Here is a 21,607-nt window from a genome sequence, read left to right on the forward strand (position 1 = left end):
GCATTTCCAATTATATCTTGTTAACAAGGAGGACATTTTCTTTTTGGAATTAGGTAAATAAATATATTTCCATGAAAATAAGTATATTAATCAAGAGTTTCCAAATTCTAAGGGACCAGACAGCATGAAAAATATAAATATTTTATGAGTAATTGACAGTTGAATGGAAAATCGAAATGGATTCCTTGTATTTAAAAAATAAAATATTAAAATATCAGCAAAAAATAAATAAAAAATAAAGTAAGGCATTATTGCCTCATATGCAGGACGAATTGTGAAATTAGACCATAGGGCCCTCTTTTCTGAAGTAGCGTGTAAAGAACTCGAAGCTCTCAATCATTCTGACAGTTGTTCATCATTTATCAACACACACTGGGATAACACGTAGAATTTATGGGTCAGGCTGCTTTTTGGAAAACAAGATGCTTCTCCCCACCCCCACCCCACCTACTGTTGGGGCTCCCTCCTCCCAGGCTGAGTGGCGCTCTGCAGAGCTGAGGTGTTGCCGGGTGGTGGCATGCCAGCCTAGGATCTTTTGTGATTTTTGCCTTCCATGTTTTCAAAGGCTCAACGTGGTCCTCACGGAGGGAGGTGACTTGCCGTCGCCACTGGGCTCTTCGGTAAAGGAGACGGCCTCCGAAATCCAGCGTCTGCAGCAGGAGTGGCAGAGCCAGAAAGCGCGGCTGCAAGCCCAGGTGGAAGGATGGCCGGGCCGGGGTGGCTACTGCCCTGGAGCTGAGCCCGCCCCGCCTCCTCCTGCTCCCCCTCCTTCCCCTTCACCTCCCTCCCCACTCCTCCTGCCCTCCTCCCCCTCCTCCTCCCTCTCCCCATCCTCCCCATCCTCCTCCCTCTCCCCATCCTCCCCATCCTCCTCCCCTTCCTCCCCATCGTCCTCCTCCCTCCTCCCCCTTCTCCCCTCCTCCCTCCTCCCCATCCTCCCCTCCCCATCCTCCCCCTCCCCCTTCCTTCTTCCCCTCCTCCTCCTCCTTCCCTCCTCCCCCTCCTCCTCCCCCTCCCCTCCTCCCTCTCCTCCTCCTCTTCCTTCCCATCCTCCTCCTCCAATTCCTCCTCCTCCCCCTTCCCCTCCTCCTCCCCTTCCTCCTCCAGCTTTGGAGACGCAGGCATGACCTGATTTTCATCCTGGCTGGGGAGGGCATTCTGGGCCCTGGGCAAGGTGGGCCTCTTGGTCCTGTGTATTCACTCACTCGGCCCCCACTGCGGGTTCCTGGTGCTTCTACCACGAGCCAGGTCCTCTTATCGGGGCCTGGGATACATCAGTGTACAAAGCAGAAAACCCGTGCATTTAAGGCGCTTATATTTTAGCAGAGGAGGTGGGGACAGACAAATACTAGCCGTAAGACGTAAGCAAATTATGTCATCTATTAGAAGGCGAGAAGCACTTCGGGGAAAAAGCAAGAGGGGGAAAAGCCCTTGGGAGGAGCGATGGGTGAGTAGGGTGCCGCGCCCAAGGGGCTGCGCGAGGGAAGCCTCCGCAAGTGAGATCCGCCCCAGAACCCCTGGAGAGGGTGCGCATCCTCGCCTGACTGCCCTTGAAAGTGCACGTCCCAGCCCCTCTGCCCACCCTGGAGGGCCCGGGGGCGCTGGCCTCGCCCCGGGTTCTTAAAGGTGGTGCTTCCAGCCTCTCAGTTTGCACAGATAGAGGAGGCTAAGCTAGCTTGAGCAGACCCTCCTAAACTATTTATTAAAAAAAAAAAAGAACCCCCGATGGGCAAGAGGCCCCAGCTGAGGGCGGGCTGCGCGCGCGCAGGTCTCCCAGCTGCAGCAGGCCCTGGAGCAGTGCGCCAGCGACTACCGGGACGACCTGCAGGCGCTGCAGCAGCTCTCCGCGCGCGACCGCGACAAGCTGCAGCGCCAGCTCCAGGACAGCGCTCAGCAGAGCCAGGCGGCGAGGGCCCAGCTCGAGGCCGCCCACCAGCGGGCCCTGCGGGTGCTGGAGAAGGCCAAACACCAGGAGCTCAAGGTGAGCGCCACGGTGAGGAAGGCGGCTGCGTACGGAACCGCTGCCCCGTGAGCGCCTGCTGGTGCGCTCAGTGTTTCGGTGTTGGGTGGTTGGTTCGTGCATCATCTGCAATCCCCAGAGTAATGGTGCAGCGTTGTCATTATCCAGATGGGGAAAGGCGCTCAGAGAGATTCAGGAACTTGCTCAGGGCCTCAGCGCTCGTCAGCACAAAGCGAGGATTCAGACTTGGGTCCTTCCGGCTTCTTGTGCTCCTTCCCTGTCTGCTTGTGGTCATTTCTTTCATATGAGCGATGTCATGCACGATGCATGCTGGGCAGTCAGGCGCACAGAGCTTTATTAAGACCAGCTAAGCAGTGAAGACCTTCCAGAAGGTGTGGGGAGCTGTAGTGTGTGTGGTCAGGCCCACGGCAGTGTGCAGTCCAGCAGGGAGCTTCACGCATGTTTGCTCTGTCGCCTTCTACCCTCTGGCTGGTCCTGAACATCACTTTTGCAGAAGGCATTCCCTCCCTGACCTCTTAGGGAGAGGAGGACCTGGCTGTGACTGCTGCAGCAGTCCTGCCCCTATCATAACAGTTATCACACTCGAATTACTTTTTTTATGATCAAATCTACCAAACTGGAACTTCCTTGAAGCCAGGAACCTTCCTACCCAGCTCATAATAGCTCCTTGGTCAAGGGTCTCCATGAATTCAAGCCTCAAGTTCAATTTCCTCTTCTATACAACGGGCATATTGATACCCACCTCTTGGGGTTGTAAAGATATTTAAATGAAAAAAAAATACGGGTTTTCTGGTTTTAAGATGGCAGAATAAAGACTTTTGAATCCTCTCCTATTGAAAATCATCCATAAACAGCAAAGGAGAACACAGAAGACATCTGGAGCCTTGAGTCACAAAATGTAAAGACAAGAAACAAGAACAGCAGAGAGTAAAGGCAAGAACCAAACTGGTTCTCCAGCAGAGCTCAGAAAAGGGTAGGAGTTAGATATGCTAATTATGGAAGGCAAGAGAAAGATGGGGGAGCTGACTCTGAGACCCAGGTTCCCAGCTCACTGAGCACAGTGAAGCTATCATGTCCCCCTCATTTAAGAATAAATGGTGGCATAACCCCTGGATACACTGAGCCAGAGAATCTCTGAACTAGAAAGCATCAGGTGCAGAAGGCGCAGATGAGGTTTGGGTCTGAGCACAGGTTTAAGTGAAAATCTGTATTCTGGAAGATTGGATGGACCACTTCCTGCCACCCGCATCTTACCCCCAGCAGTGTCTTCTGCTCAGCCACAGAAGGCAAGCAGTTAAGAGCTTAGGTTTCTTGGGAAGCAGATTTCGCTCAACAGATAGAGTGTCCATCTACGGTATGGGAGGTCCAGGGATCAAACCCTGACCCACGTGGTGAGCTGGCCCATGCGCAGCACCGATGCGCAAAAGGAGTACCCTGCCCCAGGTAGGGGAGCCCCATGTGCAAGGAGTGTGCCCTGTAAGGAGAGCTGCCCCATGCGAAAAGAAGTACAGCCTGCCCAGGAGTGGCGCCACACACACAGAGAGCTGATGCAGCGAGATGACGCAATGAAAAGAGACACAGATTCCCCTGTCCCACTGACAAGAATGCAAGCAGACACAGAAGAACACAGCGAATGGCACAGAGAGCAGACAACCCCGGGGGGTTGGGGAGGAGTGGATAACGGGGAGAAGGGAAAATAAATAAATAAATAAAAATAAATAAAATTTTTAAAAAAAGAGCTTAGGTTTCTTAAACAGGAGACAGAAGAACCTTCTCCAAGGAATTTGAACTACTATAAAGAAAACACTTCAGGATTCTCACATTTATGGGTTTCCAATAAAATTGCTGGCTGGCTATCTGGTCACCAAGCCACCACCCACAGACCCCACCCATGCACCTATGGCGCTCCCAGTCAGTCTTTTAGAGACCCTGGAACCAGACTCAGGGGGTCTTCATTGCTGGATCCAGTCTGCTTGGGGACAGTTCCAAAACATCACTAAAGAAATCAAGTCCCAATTCTGATTGGAAGTAGCAGACATATAATCTTTCCTGGCAAAGGACGGTGCTGAAGAGTGGGTTCAAATCCTGGATCTGTCACTTTTGTAGTTGTGGGAACTTAGGCCTTTCACTTCGTGTCTTGGTGCCTCGGTCTCCTCATTTATAGAATAATAATAGTATGTATCTTACAGGACTCTTAAGAGCTGTAATTCATTGGGTTGGAGCCATGAGAGAATTGGGCAAGTTATTTTGGGAGCACAGAGGGAGGTCCTGAACAGGCCACACAAGCAGTAAACTTCCCCTAAAGGCTGGAGAAGTTTGCTTGGGATGCGTGAACTCTGGAGGCCACCCTGCAAGAGCCTCATTGCCAAGGGATTCCGAGCAAGAAAGCTAACGATGCTGACCCGAATCCTGCTGTCCCCAGAGTGGGGCACCATCTTTGGAAACCTTTGCTTCAGCCCCTCCATTCCCAATTTCCTGGGGAATAAAACGTCACTTGTTGGAGTTCTCTGAACCTTGCAGCAAGCGCAAGAGGAGGAAAGCATCTGAGAGTTTGAGAAGTAGGAGGCTTTTCTGACTTCTCATTAAATAAACTCACCACAGAATGACTACGTTTCCCGTGGGAGGGCTAAGACCATCTCTCCATTGCGTGCTGGGGAAGTAATGAAGCACAGACTCAAAGCACACTCTTGGGTTCAAGGAGCTAACTCAAGCTCAAACGCGGCTGTGTTCTCGCCTAGCAGGAACCTTATGCATTTGGCAAAACCTATTTCTCATTGTTCCCAGAGGCTGCATGAGGAGGTGGGAAGAGCTTGGGCCCTGGACACTGCCAGCCACGGGTTACAGTCCTGCCTCTTTATCGCCTGCCTTCAGGCAGCTCACCTCACCTCTCTAAGCCCTGGTTTCCTCCTCTGTTTAATTAAAAAAATAAAAAGGAGAGGGAATAGCCACTCTTGCATCTTTTCTTTGCAACCTTAGGAAAGCAAATTCATCTCTTCTAGCCTCAGTTTCTTTGTCTAAATTGTGGGGCCATGGATTAACTGAAACACTCTGGGTTGCAAAAACAATAACAAGATGAGTTTCTTTTTGTGGCTGTAACAAATTCCTGTAAACTTGGTGGCTTAAAACAACACAAATCTATCATGTTACAGCTCTGGAGGTCAGAAGTCAAATGAGTGTCACTGGCTTAAGACCAAGATATTGGCAGGGCTGCATTCCTTCTGGAGGCTCTAAGGGAGAATCTGTTTTCTGGGCTTTTCCAGCTTCTAGAGTCTGCCTCTGTCCTTGGCTTGTGGCCCCTTCCTCCATCTTTAAAGTACTTCACTTTAACCTCTGCTTCTATCATCACATCTTCTCTGGCACCAACCCTCCTGTCTCCCTTTTATAAGGACCTTTGTGGTTACATTGACTGTCCAGATAATCCAGAATAATCTTCCCATCTCAGGGTCCTTAATTTAATCACATCTGCAAAATCCCTTTTCCCATGTAAGGTAGCATAATTACAAATTCCAGGGATTGGGACTGGCGGGAAAGGGGGGCAGGGCAGGAATCGTTATTGTGGCCTGCCACAGAAACCAGCCTGAGCCAGCTAAGGACTGGGAAGAGACTTTTATTCAAGTTAGCCAAACTGTCCTTACCACCTACTCTGAGTACCTGATGCATACTCAGCCTTCAGTAAATATTTGTTGAATAAAATAATAAATACATAAATACATGAACCCAAGGGCAAAACAAAGCTTTTCTCAGAACCAAACTAGGCCAGGGTCTAAAAATCTGGAGGGACACTGTATTAGTCAGCCAAAGGGGTGCTGATGCAAAATATCAGAAATTGGTTGGTTTTTATAAAGGGTATTTATTTGGGGTAGGAGCTTACAGATACCAGGCCATAAAGCATAAGTTACTTCCCTCACCAAAGACTGTTTTCATGTGTTGGAGTAAGATGACTGGCAACATCTGCCAGTGTACCTCTCTTCCCAGGTCTTGCTTCTCTCTGGGCTCAGGTCTTCTGTTTTCTCCACAAGGTCAGCTGTAGACTATCAGGTGAATGGCTCTGTGTCTCTCCCTGGGGTTTCTGCCATGTCTAAGGAGCTGTCTCTAATCCTCTGTGTTCTTTTCCTGGCTCAGGGTTCCTCTTTTCCTGGGGCTTGCTTCTCTTTCCTCTGTGTGCTTACTTCCCGGAGCTGTAGCTCAGACTCCAGCATCAAACTCCAAATCAAAACTCCAACATCAAAATGCCAACATCAAAATGCCTCAACTCTGTCCTTTGCTATGCCTTTTATCTGTGACTCTCCACCCACCAAGGGGTGCGGACTCAAGGCCCTAATGATGTGGCCCAATCAAAGCCCTAATCATAACTTAATCCTGCCCAGATTCAGAGCAGTTTACAAACATCCAGTATCTATTTTTTGGAATTCATAACTCTGTCTAACTGCTACAGACACCCTTCTGTGTATCATTTCTGCTCTGCTCTGCACATCAGCCTTGGCTTCTCCTCACAGACAGCTGCTGTGATGCTCTGGTCCTGGGCAGGTATAAGACGCTCACCTCATATTCCAGAGTGCATTAGAATTCAAGCTGCCCAGTCAGCACCTGTCTGTCTCTCTCTGTCTCTGTCTCTTTCTTTCTCCCACCTCTTCACTCCATATTTGTAAGGAGTTGACCCAACTTGGAGCAGGTGTCCACTGTGGTCCAATCAGCTGTGGATGGGAGTGGGTGGGTCCACATGGCACAAAATGGCAGCTGTGGCCAGGCCATTGCTGCCTGCGTGGATGGGTGGGAGCCTTCGTTGCAGCAGGATAAGCGCCCCATGCAGGGGCATGGTGAACTCCCCAGCTCAGAGAAGGGGCTTGGCAGAGGGGACAAGCCTTTTCCTTGCATATCTGCAGTCATGCCTCCTTTCCTTCACTTTTGCCCGCAGGCCACAGAGGAGCGTTTGAAAAAGGAATCCAGCCACAGTCTCCAGATCCAGCACCAGGCACACCTGCTGGAGCTCCAGGCCTTGGAGGAAAAGGCAAGGCAAGAGCTCCAGGGGGAGCGCGAGCGGATGCAGGCACAGCAGACCCTGCTGCTAGGTACACAACCAAACCCACCGTGCGCGCACGGCCAGAGACCCGAGTTCGGAAACTAGGCCAGGCTGACAGGCAGGGAGGGCCCAGGGCTCGGCCAGGGCTCCAGGCCTGGCTCTGCTGCCAACCTGTGTGACCTGGGCCTGAGCTCCCTGAGCCTCAGTCTCCTCTTCTATAAAATAGGGTCACAATTGTCTTTATCTCATGCAGTCATTGTGGGGATTAAAGGAGATATAAACTATTAAATGCTTATCATCTGAGATTGATAAGTATTATTATTATTAAAATTGAATCTAGCCCACATCTCTGAGCCTTCCTAAGAGCTAGATGGCATTGCCTGACTTCTCGTTTCCATTCTGAGGATTTCTCCGTATCTGCGGGGCTCTCAGGCTTCCAGATGCCTGCATGTGCCTCCACTTCCTTGCCTATCTCACATTAGCACCTTAAACAGTCCCTCTTCAGTTTTCACATCAAAAGCCACGCTCACGAAACATTCTGGAATATGGCAGAGACAGTTAAGAGTTCTCGAGCCAACACACATGTATTTTCTAAAATTCTAAATTAAGGGATTTATTTCATTAAAAACAAAACAAACAAAAAAAACAACAACCTGTTCCAGAGCTGGGTTTAAAGTCCGGCTCTGACATTCACTTGCTGTGTGACCTTGGGCAAGCTGCTTGCTTGCTCTGTTTCCCAAATGGGGATCAGGACAGTATTCCCCTCCTGGGGCTGTCGTGAAGATTGCTGAGTAAAGACACAGGAAGCGCTGAGGCCAGAACCTGGCAGGCATGCTATGCACAGTAACTGCCTGCTACTGTTGTCACTGAAGATTCCAGCATTGCACTGCTGACCGGGCCCTCTCCCAGTGCTGATGCTCGCCTCTCTCCCTCATTTTCTCCTTTACTTTCATCTCCTGTCTCACTCTTTTTTTTTTTATGTACCCAAGTCCAGGATTGAACCCTGGACCTTGTATGCAGGAAGCTGGTGCTCAACCACCTGAGCTACCTCTGCTCCCTCTTAACAGCAAAAGAAGTTCCTCTCCTCGTTTCATGCATAGCATTTAAATGCCACATTAGCCTTACTAAGGATTTCTTCCCAACACAGACAGGGCTTTCCTTAAGAGAATTCTGGGGAAGAACAATTTCTTTAGCTCCATCATTGAACAAGCTCTGCCTTGCTGCTTGGTTGAGTTTTCATTAGAAAGTGTGTCCTGCTGACTGAGTGTTTCTGGAGGAAATGGTGTGAGCAGCAGGGAGGAGAGAGACGTCCACAGATTACCCAGTTAGCAGCTATCCTGGAATGGAGGTGGCTCAACTGGGAAATGTTAAAGCTAGCAACATCTAATGAAGACACATTATATAAGATTAAACCCAGGTTGTGGCATATCTCGGGGCCCAAGGCTCTCCAAGCCCAGGTCAGGCTGGACAACCCTGACAATCCCAACACTCAACAGCAGCAGCAGTTGACACAGATGTCCCTGCCCCCTCCCCTGCCTGGCTCCTCTGATCCCACAGCAGCCGGTTCTTTCCTGGTGACCCTGGAGAGCCAGTCCCAGGAAAAAGGGCCATCTCTGCAGTGAGGAAAACAAAGCATCCTCATGGGTGGCATTTGGGAGGAGGAAGCACTGGCCACACCGACAGGGTGGTATTAGAGTCTCCAAGCCCTAAATCCTCATGTGGCAGCATCTGTGAGACACAGCTGGCCTGCACCTGTGGAGCGGCAGGGTGGGGCCGCATCTCCAGAATGCCCGGTGCGCTGGGGCCATCACACGCTTGTTGGATGGACAGATACTTGGATGATGGGAAGGTGAGTGAGATAGACATGGAGCCAGGAAATGAATCAAGACGCTGAACCTTGTGCCTTGCTAATGGTTTTGATTGCACTTATTTTTGTGATACCATTTTCCAAAAATTGAGTTGAGTTTTTCTTAAGAGAATAAGCTGTAGAACTCACTATATTAAAATTCTATTCAAGAGGAATGATGACCCAGTTAATTTTTAATCTTAAAATCAACAGAATACGTGAAGCTTCTCTTAATGTATCACGGGCCTTTGGGAGAAGGTGAACCAGCTTATTGGAAATCTTTTGCAACGGATACACTTTTACAATATCATTAATTTTTACACTGCACATCATTCATTGATTTTACAAGTACATGTCCAACACTTGCTCTGCTGAGAGGCCTGTGCTGGGTCCTTATCTTGTAGCTTATGAGATTATCAGAAAAATATCTCAGGAGTGATTTGTAATAACTAAAAGACAAAGAGCCTTCAAAGTTCATACAGAAAACTAAGTATCAAATCTGTTAGCGCTTGGAAATCATCTTCTTTCAAAAACTAATGGCTAGGGAAACAGATGTGGCCCAGGGGTTAGGGCGTCCGTCTACCACATGGGAGGTCCGTGGTTCAAACCCCGGGCCTCGACCCGTGTGGAGCAGGCCCATGCGCAGTGCTGATGCGCGCAAGGAGTGCCGTGCCACGTAGAGGTGTCCCCCGCATAGGGGAGCCCCACACACAAGGAGTGCACCCCTTAAGGAGAGCTGCCCAGCGCGAAAGAAAGTGCAGCTTGCCCAGGAATGGTGCCGCACACACACAGAACTGACACAGCAAGATGATGCAACAAAAAGAAACACAGATTCCAGTGCCGCTGACCACAACAGAAGCGGACAAAGAAACAAGATGCAGTAAATAGACACAGAGAGCAGACAACCGGGGGCGGGGGGTGGGAGGGGAGAGAAATAAATAAATAAATAAATCTTAAAAAAAAAAAAAAACCAATGGCTCAGGGTCTGCTCTATCAGAAAGCTGGAGAAGTACCTTTATTTTGAAATAATTGTTCTCTTTGCCTTTTGTCCTACTGGGAAGTATTATACCATATCACCCACCATCCTTAAAAGAGAAACTCCAGTTTCTGGCCTTTCTCTTCCCTGGAGAAGGCACTTGTGAATTTGAATCCTGACCCTGGCAGGATGACCTGCCATCTCCTGTCTCCTCCATCCACCCAGAGTCCCAGGCCCCTGGGAGGGAGAGCCTGTGAATTTATCGTGTCCTTAAAAATTGACATAAATGCTACAGTTTTGACTTGAGACCCTCATCCCCAGAAGAAGTCCCTGAGCCATCTGGCAACTCCCTGCCCCCCCCTTGATTTCCTGACTTGGCCTCCCCCACCTGGACACCCATCCCATCCAGCCAGCGATGGCCAAGCAGGTGGTTCAGGGCGAAGAAGAACTACTTGAAATTGGGAATCCCGACTCCACCACTTACTAGCTGTGTGGCTCGAGACAAGTTACTTACCCTCTCCTAAAATGGAGAGGATAATATGCTGGGATAGAACATTGGGGCTTAATTGAGAACAGTCACCCATGGGCTTGGCATGGGATCTGTGCTCAGTTCACCAGTGGCTGTCATTTCTATGATCTTGGAATGAGGTTGGGACACTTGACCCCCAGCCCTCAGCAGCCACCCTGGAGACCGATGTCCCTGCAGGACAGCTTTCAGCCTTGATGTGCACCTGACTTTCTTCTCTTCTCCCTTTTCCAGAATCCCTCAGGCAGGAACTCTCCGAGCAGCGGGCCGCCTGCTCTGGGCACCTAAAGGACTTGGAGGCCCTGCAGGCTGAGCTGAGGGCTCTGGGAGGCCTGGGCAGACAGCAATCCGTCCCCCAGTCCCCAGGGGACAGCGAGGACCACACTGTCACTGCAGAGGTCAGTGCCCCCACCCCGCCCTGCCGCACCCCTCTTGGAACAGCATTAGGACTGCCGCCAGAAGTCCCATACAGGAGAGGCTCTGGGTGCTCTAGTACTGCCCTGTCTGCAAGGGGATGACCCTTCTCCTTCCACCGGTCGGGGGGACACTTGGGGGGTCTGCAGGCTCACATCTTCAAAAAGCCCATAGCAGGGTTTAAATGCTGCACGCTATTTATATGATTTGGATACAGCAGCATCTCAGGGGGCGTTGGGCCAGACACATCCTAGAGGCGGCTGGTCTGGGTCACTCTTCCGATCTGCAGGGGGAATTCTCAGAATACCTCCCAGACATGCGTGGGAACAGCTTGCTTGTCCCCCAAGGTCAAGGCTAACTCTCCTTGAACTTCCTGGTCAGACTCTGCCATTCCACCCCTTCCTTGCGTGTCCACAGTTTCTACTCTAGCTTGGAAATACAGTCACCTCCTAACTGCCCAAGCCTCCCTCCTTCCTGTCCATCAGGGATGGCTCACAGGTGTTCATCTAAAGCACTTTGTATTCTATTCATGAACTATTGTGATTAGTAATCGAAGAAAATGTGGCATTGGTGTGGAGAAGGTGGCCATGGTGGCTGCTGGGGGTAGGGAGTAGGAGAAAGAGATGTGATGTGGGGGCATTTTTGGGACTTAGAGTTGTCCTGGGTGGTGCTGCGGGGACAGTTACCGGACATTGTATGTCCTCCCATGGCCCACTGGGTGGACTGTGGGAGAGTGTGGGCTTTGGTGTGGACCATTGACCATGAGGTGCAGCAGTACTCAGAGATGTTTTCACCAAATGCAATGAATGTCTCATGATGATGGAGGAGGTGGTTGTTATGGGGGGAGGAGTGGGGGGAGGGGGGTGGGGGGATATGGGGACCTCATATTTTTTTAATGTAGCATTAAAAAAAAAAGACATAAATGCTAACCCATAAAAATTAAAAAAAAATAAAAAAATAAAAAATAAATAAAGCACTTTGTAAAAGCCTTCAGTGGCTCCCCATTGCCATCAGAACCTGGTGTTGCAAAATGTTTGTTCATTGGCCACCACCGGTATCTTGGCCCTATTCCCCCTCTGCTCATAAACAGGTCCTCTGCGTCCTCCTGAGGAGCTTCAGCCCCTCCTGGAGTGCTTCTCCCTGTTCCCTGCCCAGCTTATCCCTCCATGCGGGCCCCGCCCCCCCCCCCCCCACCCTGAGCTCCTGGAGGCCTGCCTGTTGACACAGCACACCTGGCAGTGCAGATCTTCTGCCTGCTGCTGTTAGGAACCCATCTGGAGGTTCTTGTTTCCTCAGCTGGATTGTGAGGGGTTTTGCAGGGCAAGGCTGTGTCTACTATACCTTCTCCCCTCTCCCAGTACTCAGCACCAAGTTCTACAGGCGGTAGGGTCCCTGACAGCATTTGTGGATGGGCATGGTTAGTCGGTGGCCCAGCTCTGTTAAAGGTCCTGGGGACATGGGGATCATTCACTTCAGATTTTGCCGGTGCTGAGGCCCTGAAGACAATTTCTACGTTTAATGAAAAATATTAAGAAATGATGACTCACTGGAAGTGTAGCACAGTCCTTTAAGTATATCAAAGGGGAGACAGAATGTGTTCCAGGAGGTGGATGGAAGGGAACCTCAGGTTGCTGTGTGATGACCCACACAGATGGGGGGCTGGGCAGGGAGGAACAGCCCCAGGGAGCAGGAGTGAAAAAGCGAAGGGGAACCCAGATTCAAGGAGGCATTGGCAAATTGGTGGCAGGTAAGGGATGTCCCATCCCGCTGGGATCTTCAGAGGAGCCCTATGAAATCATTCACATTTCTGTCCTCAAATGGTTGAGGAGATCCCACAGGGCGTCACCCTCCCCACTTGGGCTCGTCCAGGCCATGCGTGTGTGCCAGGTGGGCATCCCACACCTCGCAAGCCCCGGGGCAGGAGAGGCCTGGGACGTAGGCCACAGATGGTCCCTGTGCAAACAGGTCCTGCCTGTGGGGCATGCGCAGTGCACGGGCCTTCAGCCACTGTTTGAATGCATTGGAAAACTACCACTTCACTGATCAGGGATTAAATCTGACTCCATTTAATGTTGGACAGAAATCTTTGTGTTTCTGTCAGCACCCCTGATATTCTAGCATCATTTCAGCAAGCATTCATTGGGCACCTATTGAATACCACTGTGCTAGGTACAACAGGAATGAAAAGAGATGAAAAAGATAGGGCTCCTTCCCCCAAGCACCCAGCCCAGTGGAGGAGACCGGCGTTTTTTGTGTTTTTTTTTCTTTCACCTTTCCTTTGTTTTATTATTGGAGAAGTTGGGAGTTTTCAGAACAATCATGCATAATGTTCAAAATTCCCATATATCATCCCTCCACCAAAACCTTACATTCTTGTGATACATTTGTTACAGATTATGAAAGAACATCATCAGACTATTACCACTAACTATGGTCCATAGTGTACACTTGGTATATTTTTTCTATACATCCCCTATTATTTTTTTTTCTTTCTTTTTTCCCATATAACCCACTTCCCACCCCCCACCACATCATTTTTGTAAATTTTATATTTTTGAAGATGTATACATCACATAAAAAATGTTACATTAAAATTTTAAGAGGCTCCCGTATACTCCCCACCCCCCCACCCTACTCCTCCCACACGAACAAACTCCCTCATCGTGGCACACTCATCGCACTTGGTGAACACATTTTGAGGCACTGCTGCACTACATAGATAATAGTTTACCTGTAGTTCACACTCTCCCCAGTACATTCAGTGGGTTGTGGCAGGATATATAATGTCCAGCATCTGACCCTGCAATATCATTAAGGAGAACTCAAAATCCCAAAAATGTCCCCACATCATATCCCTTCTTCCCTCTCTCTGCCCTCAGCAACTACTGTGGCCACTTTCTCCACTCAATGCTAAAATTTCTTCTATTACTCATCACAATAGTTTTATAGTAGAATATTAGTAAGTCCGCTCTAGTCCATATTTTATTCCTCCATTTTTTGGACCCTGGGATGGTGATGTCCCCTGCACCTCTAGATCAAGAGGGGGCTTAGATTCCACATGGATGATGATGCAATTCCTAAGCTTACAGTTGTAGGCACTCTTGATTCCCTGGTGTGGTGGTTGACCATCTTCACCTCCCTGTTAGCTGATGTGGGTAGACCAACAAACCAGAGAGTAGGAGTTGCCATTCTGCTGAGACTCAGCTGGCACATGGGTAGTCCAGAGATTCAAGTCTCCTGAGTATGGACCACCCCTAACGCCAGCCACAGGTTCAGTAAAAGTGACAGAAGAGGCATGTTTAGAAAAGTCACATCTGAGTCCATCTCCATCACTCAGGAGCACAAATTCCAAAGTAGGGCCCTCTGACATGGCACAGAACTCCAAATACATCTGCCATTACCGTATACCCTGTGGATCTCCATAGCCTTCAGGAGAACCATTACCTAGGTTTGCATCTACTTTGCCTTTTTCTGGGATCCTGCTGAGGTATACGTAAGTGTGATCCCTCTGATGCCCTCCCGACTCTTTTTGGAAGATTCTTAGCCATATAAACTCATTTGTCTTTGCCATTTCCCCCTTTTAATCAAGGTCAAAAAGCAGTTTTTAACACTTGATCCATCAAGTAGGCTGAGATATTCTGCTGGTCTGCATTGACCCTTTTATTCGAGGTCTCTTTCTAGCTGCTTCTCCAGTTAGTGATTGGTAGTAATCCCTTGGCGCCAGGGAGGCTTATCCCCAGGATTCTTGTCCCACATTGGGGGGAAGGTAATGCCTTTACATACTGAATTTGGCTTAGGGAATGCAGAAGGATCCAGCCATTCTGGAGGACAGTTTGGCAGTTTCCGAAAAAGTTAGCTACAGACTTGCCATAGACCCAGCAATTCCACTGCTGGGTGTATACCCAGAAGATGTGATAATAAGAACACAAACTGATATATGCACACCAATGTTCATAGCAGCATTATACACTATTGCTAAAAGTTGGAATCAACCCAAATGCCCATAAATGGATGAATGGATAAATAAAATGTGTTTTATACATACAATGGAATACTAATCAGCTATAAGAAGGAATACAGTACAAACACATGTGATAACATGGATGAATCTGGAGGACCTTATGTTGAGTGAAGCATGCCAGGCATTGAAGGACAAATACTACATGACCTCTCTGATATGAAACAAGCAAACCGAGCTGTCTCAGAGAGCTAAGGACTGGAAGATAGGCTTAAAGGAATTTTGGGGGGGGGGGGGGGGGAACCAGCGTTTAAACAAATCAGCAGGATGGCTCCGATGGACAGACCAGTCCGGGTGGTATCAGAGAAGGGATCGTGTTATCAGCTGTCCTGGGGGCTCAGGGAAGGCTTCCCAGGGCAGCAATGTTTAAGGGGGATGGGGAGGGCATGCCAGGTGAGGGAAGGGCAAGGACAAGGGCACAGAAGCATGAACCAGGCAGAGTGTTCTGCTTAGTCTGATTGCAGCCCCATCCTTGGCTTCCCAGCATGAATAAACCTTTTTCCAGCCAGGATCTGACTCGGGCTCCAGCCTGGGCAGGGCGCCGGGCTCCACCTTTGCCCAAGCGCCTTGCCCCTTGCGCCCCGTCCACCTTACACCTCCTAAAATCCCCTCTCCTGGCTTCCTTCTCCCCAGGAGGGGGACGACCCGGGCCAGGCCACCTCCCCGATGGGCGCCGCCGAGCAGGAGCCCAGCGAGGGCCGCGAGCTCTGGGGGGAGAACGCGCAGCTCCAGGACGCGGTGCGGCGGCTGCGGGCCGAGGTGGCTCTGCACCGGCAGGAGGCGCTGCAGCTCCGCGACCAGCGCAGGTGGGTCTGGGGGCCCCGAGCCCCCCTCCTTCCTGCGCTACCTCTGGGCAAGCCTCTGAGACCTCAGATTGGGTCTCGCCATCGGCCTCCTCCCAAAGAAAGGATTCCTGAGCGCTGGCGCCTGTTACCCCATTGGCCATGAATGTGCTGGCGTTCTGAGAACTCTAGATGGCAAAATTGCAGATATGCCCCGAAATTGAGGCCAGAACTTTGGTTTCTCTGTAAATCAGGGAATTTATAGACTCGGACCTCGAAGGCACCAAAAGTGTCATCAAATCCAGCCTTGGGGAGGCAGGACAGAGCAGCCGGTCCAGGCAGTGCTGTAAGAGCTTGGGTGGTCACCTAACCTTTCCCAAGCTGGTCTCACCTGTGAACTGGATAACGCCGACACCTCTCAGGGCTTTTGTGTGATGAAATGCTCGCGTGGTGCTTAGCAGGGTCCCCGGCATGGGGGACACACTCAGGTAATTTGGCCCTTACTATTACTACCTAGTCCAGGCAGGATAGTTTGTCACCACCCGAATTCACAACCTTCCCCCCCCCCCCCGAAGGTTTATACCTATGAAACTCAATTTCTCTAATAGACATGTCCCAGTTCCAGGCCAAAGTTGCTCACCATTTCCCCCTTTGATCCCTTTACCGTCCGTAGGGCCCGTTTCCCCCTTGGTATTGCTGATTATGTACGTTGAATCCTGCTGTGTCCGCCTGGCACTGTGTTTTGAGCCTAGGTTAAGGATACTGATGGCTAATGAACATGACCCTGTGTCAGGGACTGTCCTGGACCTTTATTACTGTCATTCAGCCTCGCAATAACCCTATGCAGTGGTGCCCACGTCACATCCTTTTACAGGTGAGGACACTGAGTGGGGCGTGGCCTCCCCAAAATGTACGCTGGGGACTGAGGATGCAGCAGCCCCGCTCCAGCCGCTGCTCTCTTAACCCCTCCCACATCGTGCCTTTCCACCCTGGACCGGTGGTCTCGCTGGTCCCAAAGAGTCCCATCCTTCAGTAATTCTGATTCAGAACCTCAGGCCTCCCTCCAGACCCCAAGTGAAGGACAGGTTTTGGGGGCTCCCCTCCAGAGCTGTTTCCCCCCTCCCTTGCCCCCGAAGGCTGCTCCTTTGTGGGACGCTGGAGTAGAGGATGCTGAGAAGTGGACCCCATAGCAGGACTTCCCCCAGACCCCACGACTCGGGAGCCCCAGGTCTCCTTCCCCTGGCAGAGCTGACCTCGGATGCAGGACCCCTCCCCGCCCCCACGGCCTCCCAAACCAGACCGCCCCGCGGAGGGCGGCACAAAGGCAGTGTGCCCGAGGGGCGCAAGGCCTGGAGCCCAGCGCCTGCCCCTGTCGCCCGCAGGCTGCTGGAGGAGGAGGAGCAGGCCCAGCGGGCCAAGGAGGTGGAGGCGCTGCGCCAGGAGCACCGGAAGGAGATGCAGGCCATGGTGGCCGACTTCACCGGCGCGCAGGCCCGGCTGCAGGCCCGGCTGGCTGCCCTGGAGACCGAGTAAGCCAGGCCCGGGGCCCCGTGTTGGCAGGACCCGGCGGGCGCGTGCCACGTCAACCACGTCACTAGGGCGGCCAGCGCCTTCCAGTTGCCCTGGGATTTCCCTGCCTCCCAGGAAGCCCCTCGGCCCCAGGCAAATTGGGATGGTTGGTCACCTTTCGTTTTATGAGTTTATGTTCCCTTTCCATGCCCGGCCTTGGGAATCTGTGAGGGATGAGCACTGTCTCTTGGAGTCTATTTAACCCCCATACCTGGAAGAAATCAGAGAGATGAAGGCTACGGTTTCTTGAGTATTTGTCCCCATCTACCTTGCATCATCTCATTTCATCTTCATGACAATCCCCCAGGGTGCTCCCGTTGACAGAAAAGCAACCCGGGGCTCCCTTGGGCATGTGTACACACATTCACTTATTCATTCAACAAACAGGCCTACTGTTTGCCCCATGGTGTTTTAGGCTCTGGAGTCAAGGCAGGGAACTAAAAAGACCATGTTCCCATGGAACTCCCATGGAGTGCTAAGGGGCCATTAGAGATAAGCAAACAAATATTCCTAGATTTACAAATAAGCAAACAAATACATATTTCACTTCATAGCAGGTGGTGAAAGTTCTATTACAAAAAAAGAAAACAGGCTTAGAGTCTAGAGAGTAGCAAGGGTTTACAGAGAAGGCCTCTCTGAGATGACATTTAAGCACAAGGAGGTGGGGAGTGAGCGAGTTAATCTGGAAGAGAAGCATTCCAAGCAGAGGGAGTAGGGTGTGCAAAGGCCCTGGGGCCCTGCCCTGCACAACTGAAAACAGAAGGCTCCTGTGGCTGAAGCAGAGTGGATACGTAGGCAAAGTGGTCAGAAAGAGGGCAGTGGGATAGCAGGGTCGGCGGAGGGGGTAGGGAGTTGGTGTCTATTTTACTTTCCAAGCAAATACCACGAAAAGGTTTCAACCATGGGAATTTAATGGCTAACAGTTTTGAGGCCGGGAAAGAGTCCGTAGTCTTTTCTTCCCGAAGACTGGCGTCCTGGGCCTGGCCGGGCCACCCTTGACATTGGCTCCTCTGTCACATGATGGTGCACATGGCAGCCTCTTCTGGCCTCAGTTTTCTTCTAGGTTCCTTTAAATTTCAGCATCTTACTTCCCATGGCTTTCTTTCTCTGTCTGAATTTAATTCTGCTTACGGAGGGTCCCATCCTGATTGAGGTGGGCCCCACCTTAACTGAAGTCACCTCATCAGCAGGTCCTACTTCCAGTGGGGTCATGCCCACAGGAGTGGATTAGGTTTAAGGAGCGTTTTTTCTGGGGTACATGCAGCTCCACAGTGTGTGGCCCTGCACTGGCAGGAAGGGGCTGGAATGTGTTCCCAGTGCACTGGGAAGCCCCTGGAAGGCCTTGAGCAGGAGTGACATGATTTGATTTACCTTTAACAGGGTCACTCAGACTGCTGGGAGAAGCGACTGGGCAAGGGAGGTTGGCAGCAGGGAGACCAGTGAGAGGTGACTGTGGGAACCCAGTTCAAACAGGTGAAGCCACTTGCCCGAGCTCACGCAGCACATGGTGAATTTAAGTGCAGTTTTCTGGCCCTCAGCCTGCGCTCTTCTGCAGTACAAAGCAGGTCATCCAGAAGTCGCACAGTCATCTAACTGTGATGTCATCAGCTGTCATCTAACGGGCACTTACCGGTCCCAGACGCCCATTATTTCATTGAATCCTCACCACCACCCAAGTGCCATGCCCGTTTTAACGAGAAGGGAGCTGAGGCTCACAGGTGAAATGACATGCCCAGGTCACTTAGCTAGAGAAAAGTGGAGTCAGGATTCAAACGCAGAGCCACCTCCAAACCCTGTGCTCTTAACAACTGCACACAATAGGCCAGCTGTTGTCTTCCCCCTTCCTTCCTGCCTCCACTCCCCACCACCCCTCCTGGGATTTCTCTCGGGCTCCTCGCTGAAAGGACATGCCATACTCCGAGTCTGCCAACAGATGGCGCCATAGCCACGCCGGCATTGCGGGCATGTCCTTGTGGCTCCCACATTCTCGCCCAGAGACCCCCCCACCCACCCCACCCTGGTTCTTGGCCTGCCGCCTCAGGGGCGCTGGGGAAGCTCAGGCTGGGCAGTTGGAGTCCTGGGTTCCACCCCCCAAACCTGCAGCCAACTCTCTGGATGGGCCTGGGCCTCAGTTTCCTCCTCTGTGAACATAGAGCAGTGTCTGCCCAGGCTAAGCACAGCAGAGCGCCTCCAGCCACGTGTTCTGCGTCTCTGCCGAGTAACCCCTGTGAGGGGCCTAACTGCCCGCCTGCTTGATACAGACTCAAAGATTGCGGAGAGAAGCCTGGGAAGGGGGCGTCCAGGCCGGAGGACCTGCAGCTCATCGGCCGCCTGCAGACCCGGCTGAAGGAGAGAGAGGAGATCATCAAACAGCTGACGGTGAGGCTGGCAGCGCCACGGCGGCCCTGCCCACGGTGCAGGCCTCGCAGGCACCCGTGGGGGGTGGGGGGTGGGGGTGCATTTACCGAGCTCCTGAAATTTAATCCTCCTAGAACCACCTGACAGAGGAAACTTGATGATGGTTTTCTAATATATATATATAAAAAAATACTAAAAAAGTTAATGGAGGAAAATAGAAGACAAAAGCCTCACTTTAGCAAATCCATCAGCATTTGCCCACTCTTGATACTGATTTTTAACCTACAGGGTGTAGGAAGATCTAGAATCGCTTGCCCTGTGGTTGGACTTTAATAGAATCAGTTTCTGCTCTGTGGCCCTTTGGTAAAAATGGCCACCTGCTTTCTCGTTTTCAAAGCCACCCCTGGGGCCCCTTAAAATCTGCCCCTGATCCTGCTTCCAGAAGCCACCGAGGCCCAGGGGTCCTGTTCAGTGCCGGCCCGAAGCCCACCCCCTCACGTCCTGGGCTCTGCCCTCGCTCCAGGCTTTGGCAGGAAGGTCTTTAGATCGCCCCGGCCCACGGCCGCCAGGACAGCGCACGGTGGTTTACGCTCAGCTGGGGGGACCGCGGGTGGTGGGTTCACTGGCGTCAGCGCGGCCCCCGGGGGTGAGAGCTAGTCCAGCCTCCTCCCCAGATCTGCCGCCGCCACCCCAGCCCCATCTGCAGCGCACGGGCAGCGGCCGAGCTGCGGACTGGCTCCTCGCTCTGGTCGCAGAACCAGGTGATCTTAGCCCCAGGGAAATGGGAGCATCGCGTGACCCCGCTCAGCAGCGCCCGTGGCTTCCCAGCTCCCTCCGAGTAAATCCAGAGCCTTACCCGTGGCCCCCAGGGCACCAGGGACCCCTCGTGTCCCACTGCCATCCCCCCCACCTCTGCTCCAGCTGCGTTAATGAGACAGCAGGAAATGAGCCACCAGTGGAAAATCAGGTGGTGGTAATAAGGAATCCTGGCCCATTTGCCAAATGTGATGAAGTTATTGTGATTAGTCTTTTTCTTAGAGAGATATATTTTGATGTATTTATAGATGAAATTGTATGATGACTGGGATTTGCTTTTAAAATAATACTGCAGGAATGAAAAGGGAAATTTTAGGTGGGATCTAAGTTACCACACACAGACTCAGAACTGCACAACACAGTGAACCCTCCTGATGTGAACAGCTGGCTAAATAAATAGCATACTTGTAATACTGTTGTTTTGTGAATTATAACAAAGTTACCACACGAATGTAAAATGTTAATAATAGGGGAAACTGTATTGTGAGAGTGCAATATATGGGAATTTTGTATTTGTGTGGTTGTAAATCTAGGACAACTCCAATTAAAAAAAAAATTATAATCCCCCAAGAAAGAAAAAAGTGGAGGGTGGCACAGATAAGCAAGACTGGCCAGAGTGGTAAAGGGAAACGGATTTTATTACTCACTCTGCTTTTGTGTATGTTAGAAAATTCTCTTCAGTATAAAGAACCTGGAATCCCCTTATGTTCCCCCGGGTTTTCATTTCTTGCCTTACATATGAATTTTCTGCCGTAGGATCAGGTGCTGAATAAATCTCTAATTTCTTAAGGGACCCCCCCCCCCATGAGCTTGCCCCTTCCATTTCCATTTTGAGAGAGGGTCAGAGGCACGAAAGGGGCTTCCTTGAAGCTTCAGTGGTGGCGGCTGGACTGGCGCCCACGTCCCCTCGCTGCCTCTGGCTTCTGGCTTCTGCCCCGCACAGCCATCTCCCTGCGGGTCCCACCCCCACGGTGTGCTTAGCCTCGGCTGGACTCAGCTGTGTCGCTTTTCCAGGAGGAGAGAAGATTTCACTACGCAGCCTTTCCCAGCGCGATGTCCCACCGGAATCGGTCCTTTTCTTTCCATCCTCATCCTGGGTATTTGACCCCTTCCATGAAGGTAAGCAGCTTAAACTGGCTGTAATGTTTTTACGCAGTTCTGCAGGTTTTCCTCAAGGCAACTGAGTTTGTTGACGGAGTGTTGTACATTCAGGAGAAGAGCCGCTGAAAAAAGATCCACAGGAGATAGGAGAAAGTATTAACCAACAGCGTTTCTACCTGGCTAGTGAGATTACGGGTGGC

The 21,607-nt window shown here is 51.1% G+C and overlaps 1 protein-coding gene across 1 annotated transcript in view; it reads left to right on the forward strand.

Annotated features, from left to right (window-relative positions):
* The window catches only part of FAM184B (family with sequence similarity 184 member B), a 155,936-nt gene that overhangs the window by 124,543 nt on the left and 9,786 nt on the right, over positions 1–21,607 (forward strand). Inside the window, exons 9-16 of the mRNA XM_058300526.2 lie at positions 566–695; positions 1,769–1,981; positions 6,897–7,050; positions 10,584–10,747; positions 15,415–15,587; positions 16,946–17,092; positions 19,394–19,511; positions 21,321–21,425. Coding sequence (XP_058156509.1) covers positions 566–695; positions 1,769–1,981; positions 6,897–7,050; positions 10,584–10,747; positions 15,415–15,587; positions 16,946–17,092; positions 19,394–19,511; positions 21,321–21,425 — 1,204 coding nt within the window. The remainder of the gene's footprint in view (positions 1–565; positions 696–1,768; positions 1,982–6,896; positions 7,051–10,583; positions 10,748–15,414; positions 15,588–16,945; positions 17,093–19,393; positions 19,512–21,320; positions 21,426–21,607) is intronic.

This window comes from Dasypus novemcinctus, chromosome 1 (genome assembly GCF_030445035.2).
Source record: "Dasypus novemcinctus isolate mDasNov1 chromosome 1, mDasNov1.1.hap2, whole genome shotgun sequence".
NCBI lineage: Eukaryota > Metazoa > Chordata > Mammalia > Cingulata > Dasypodidae > Dasypus > Dasypus novemcinctus.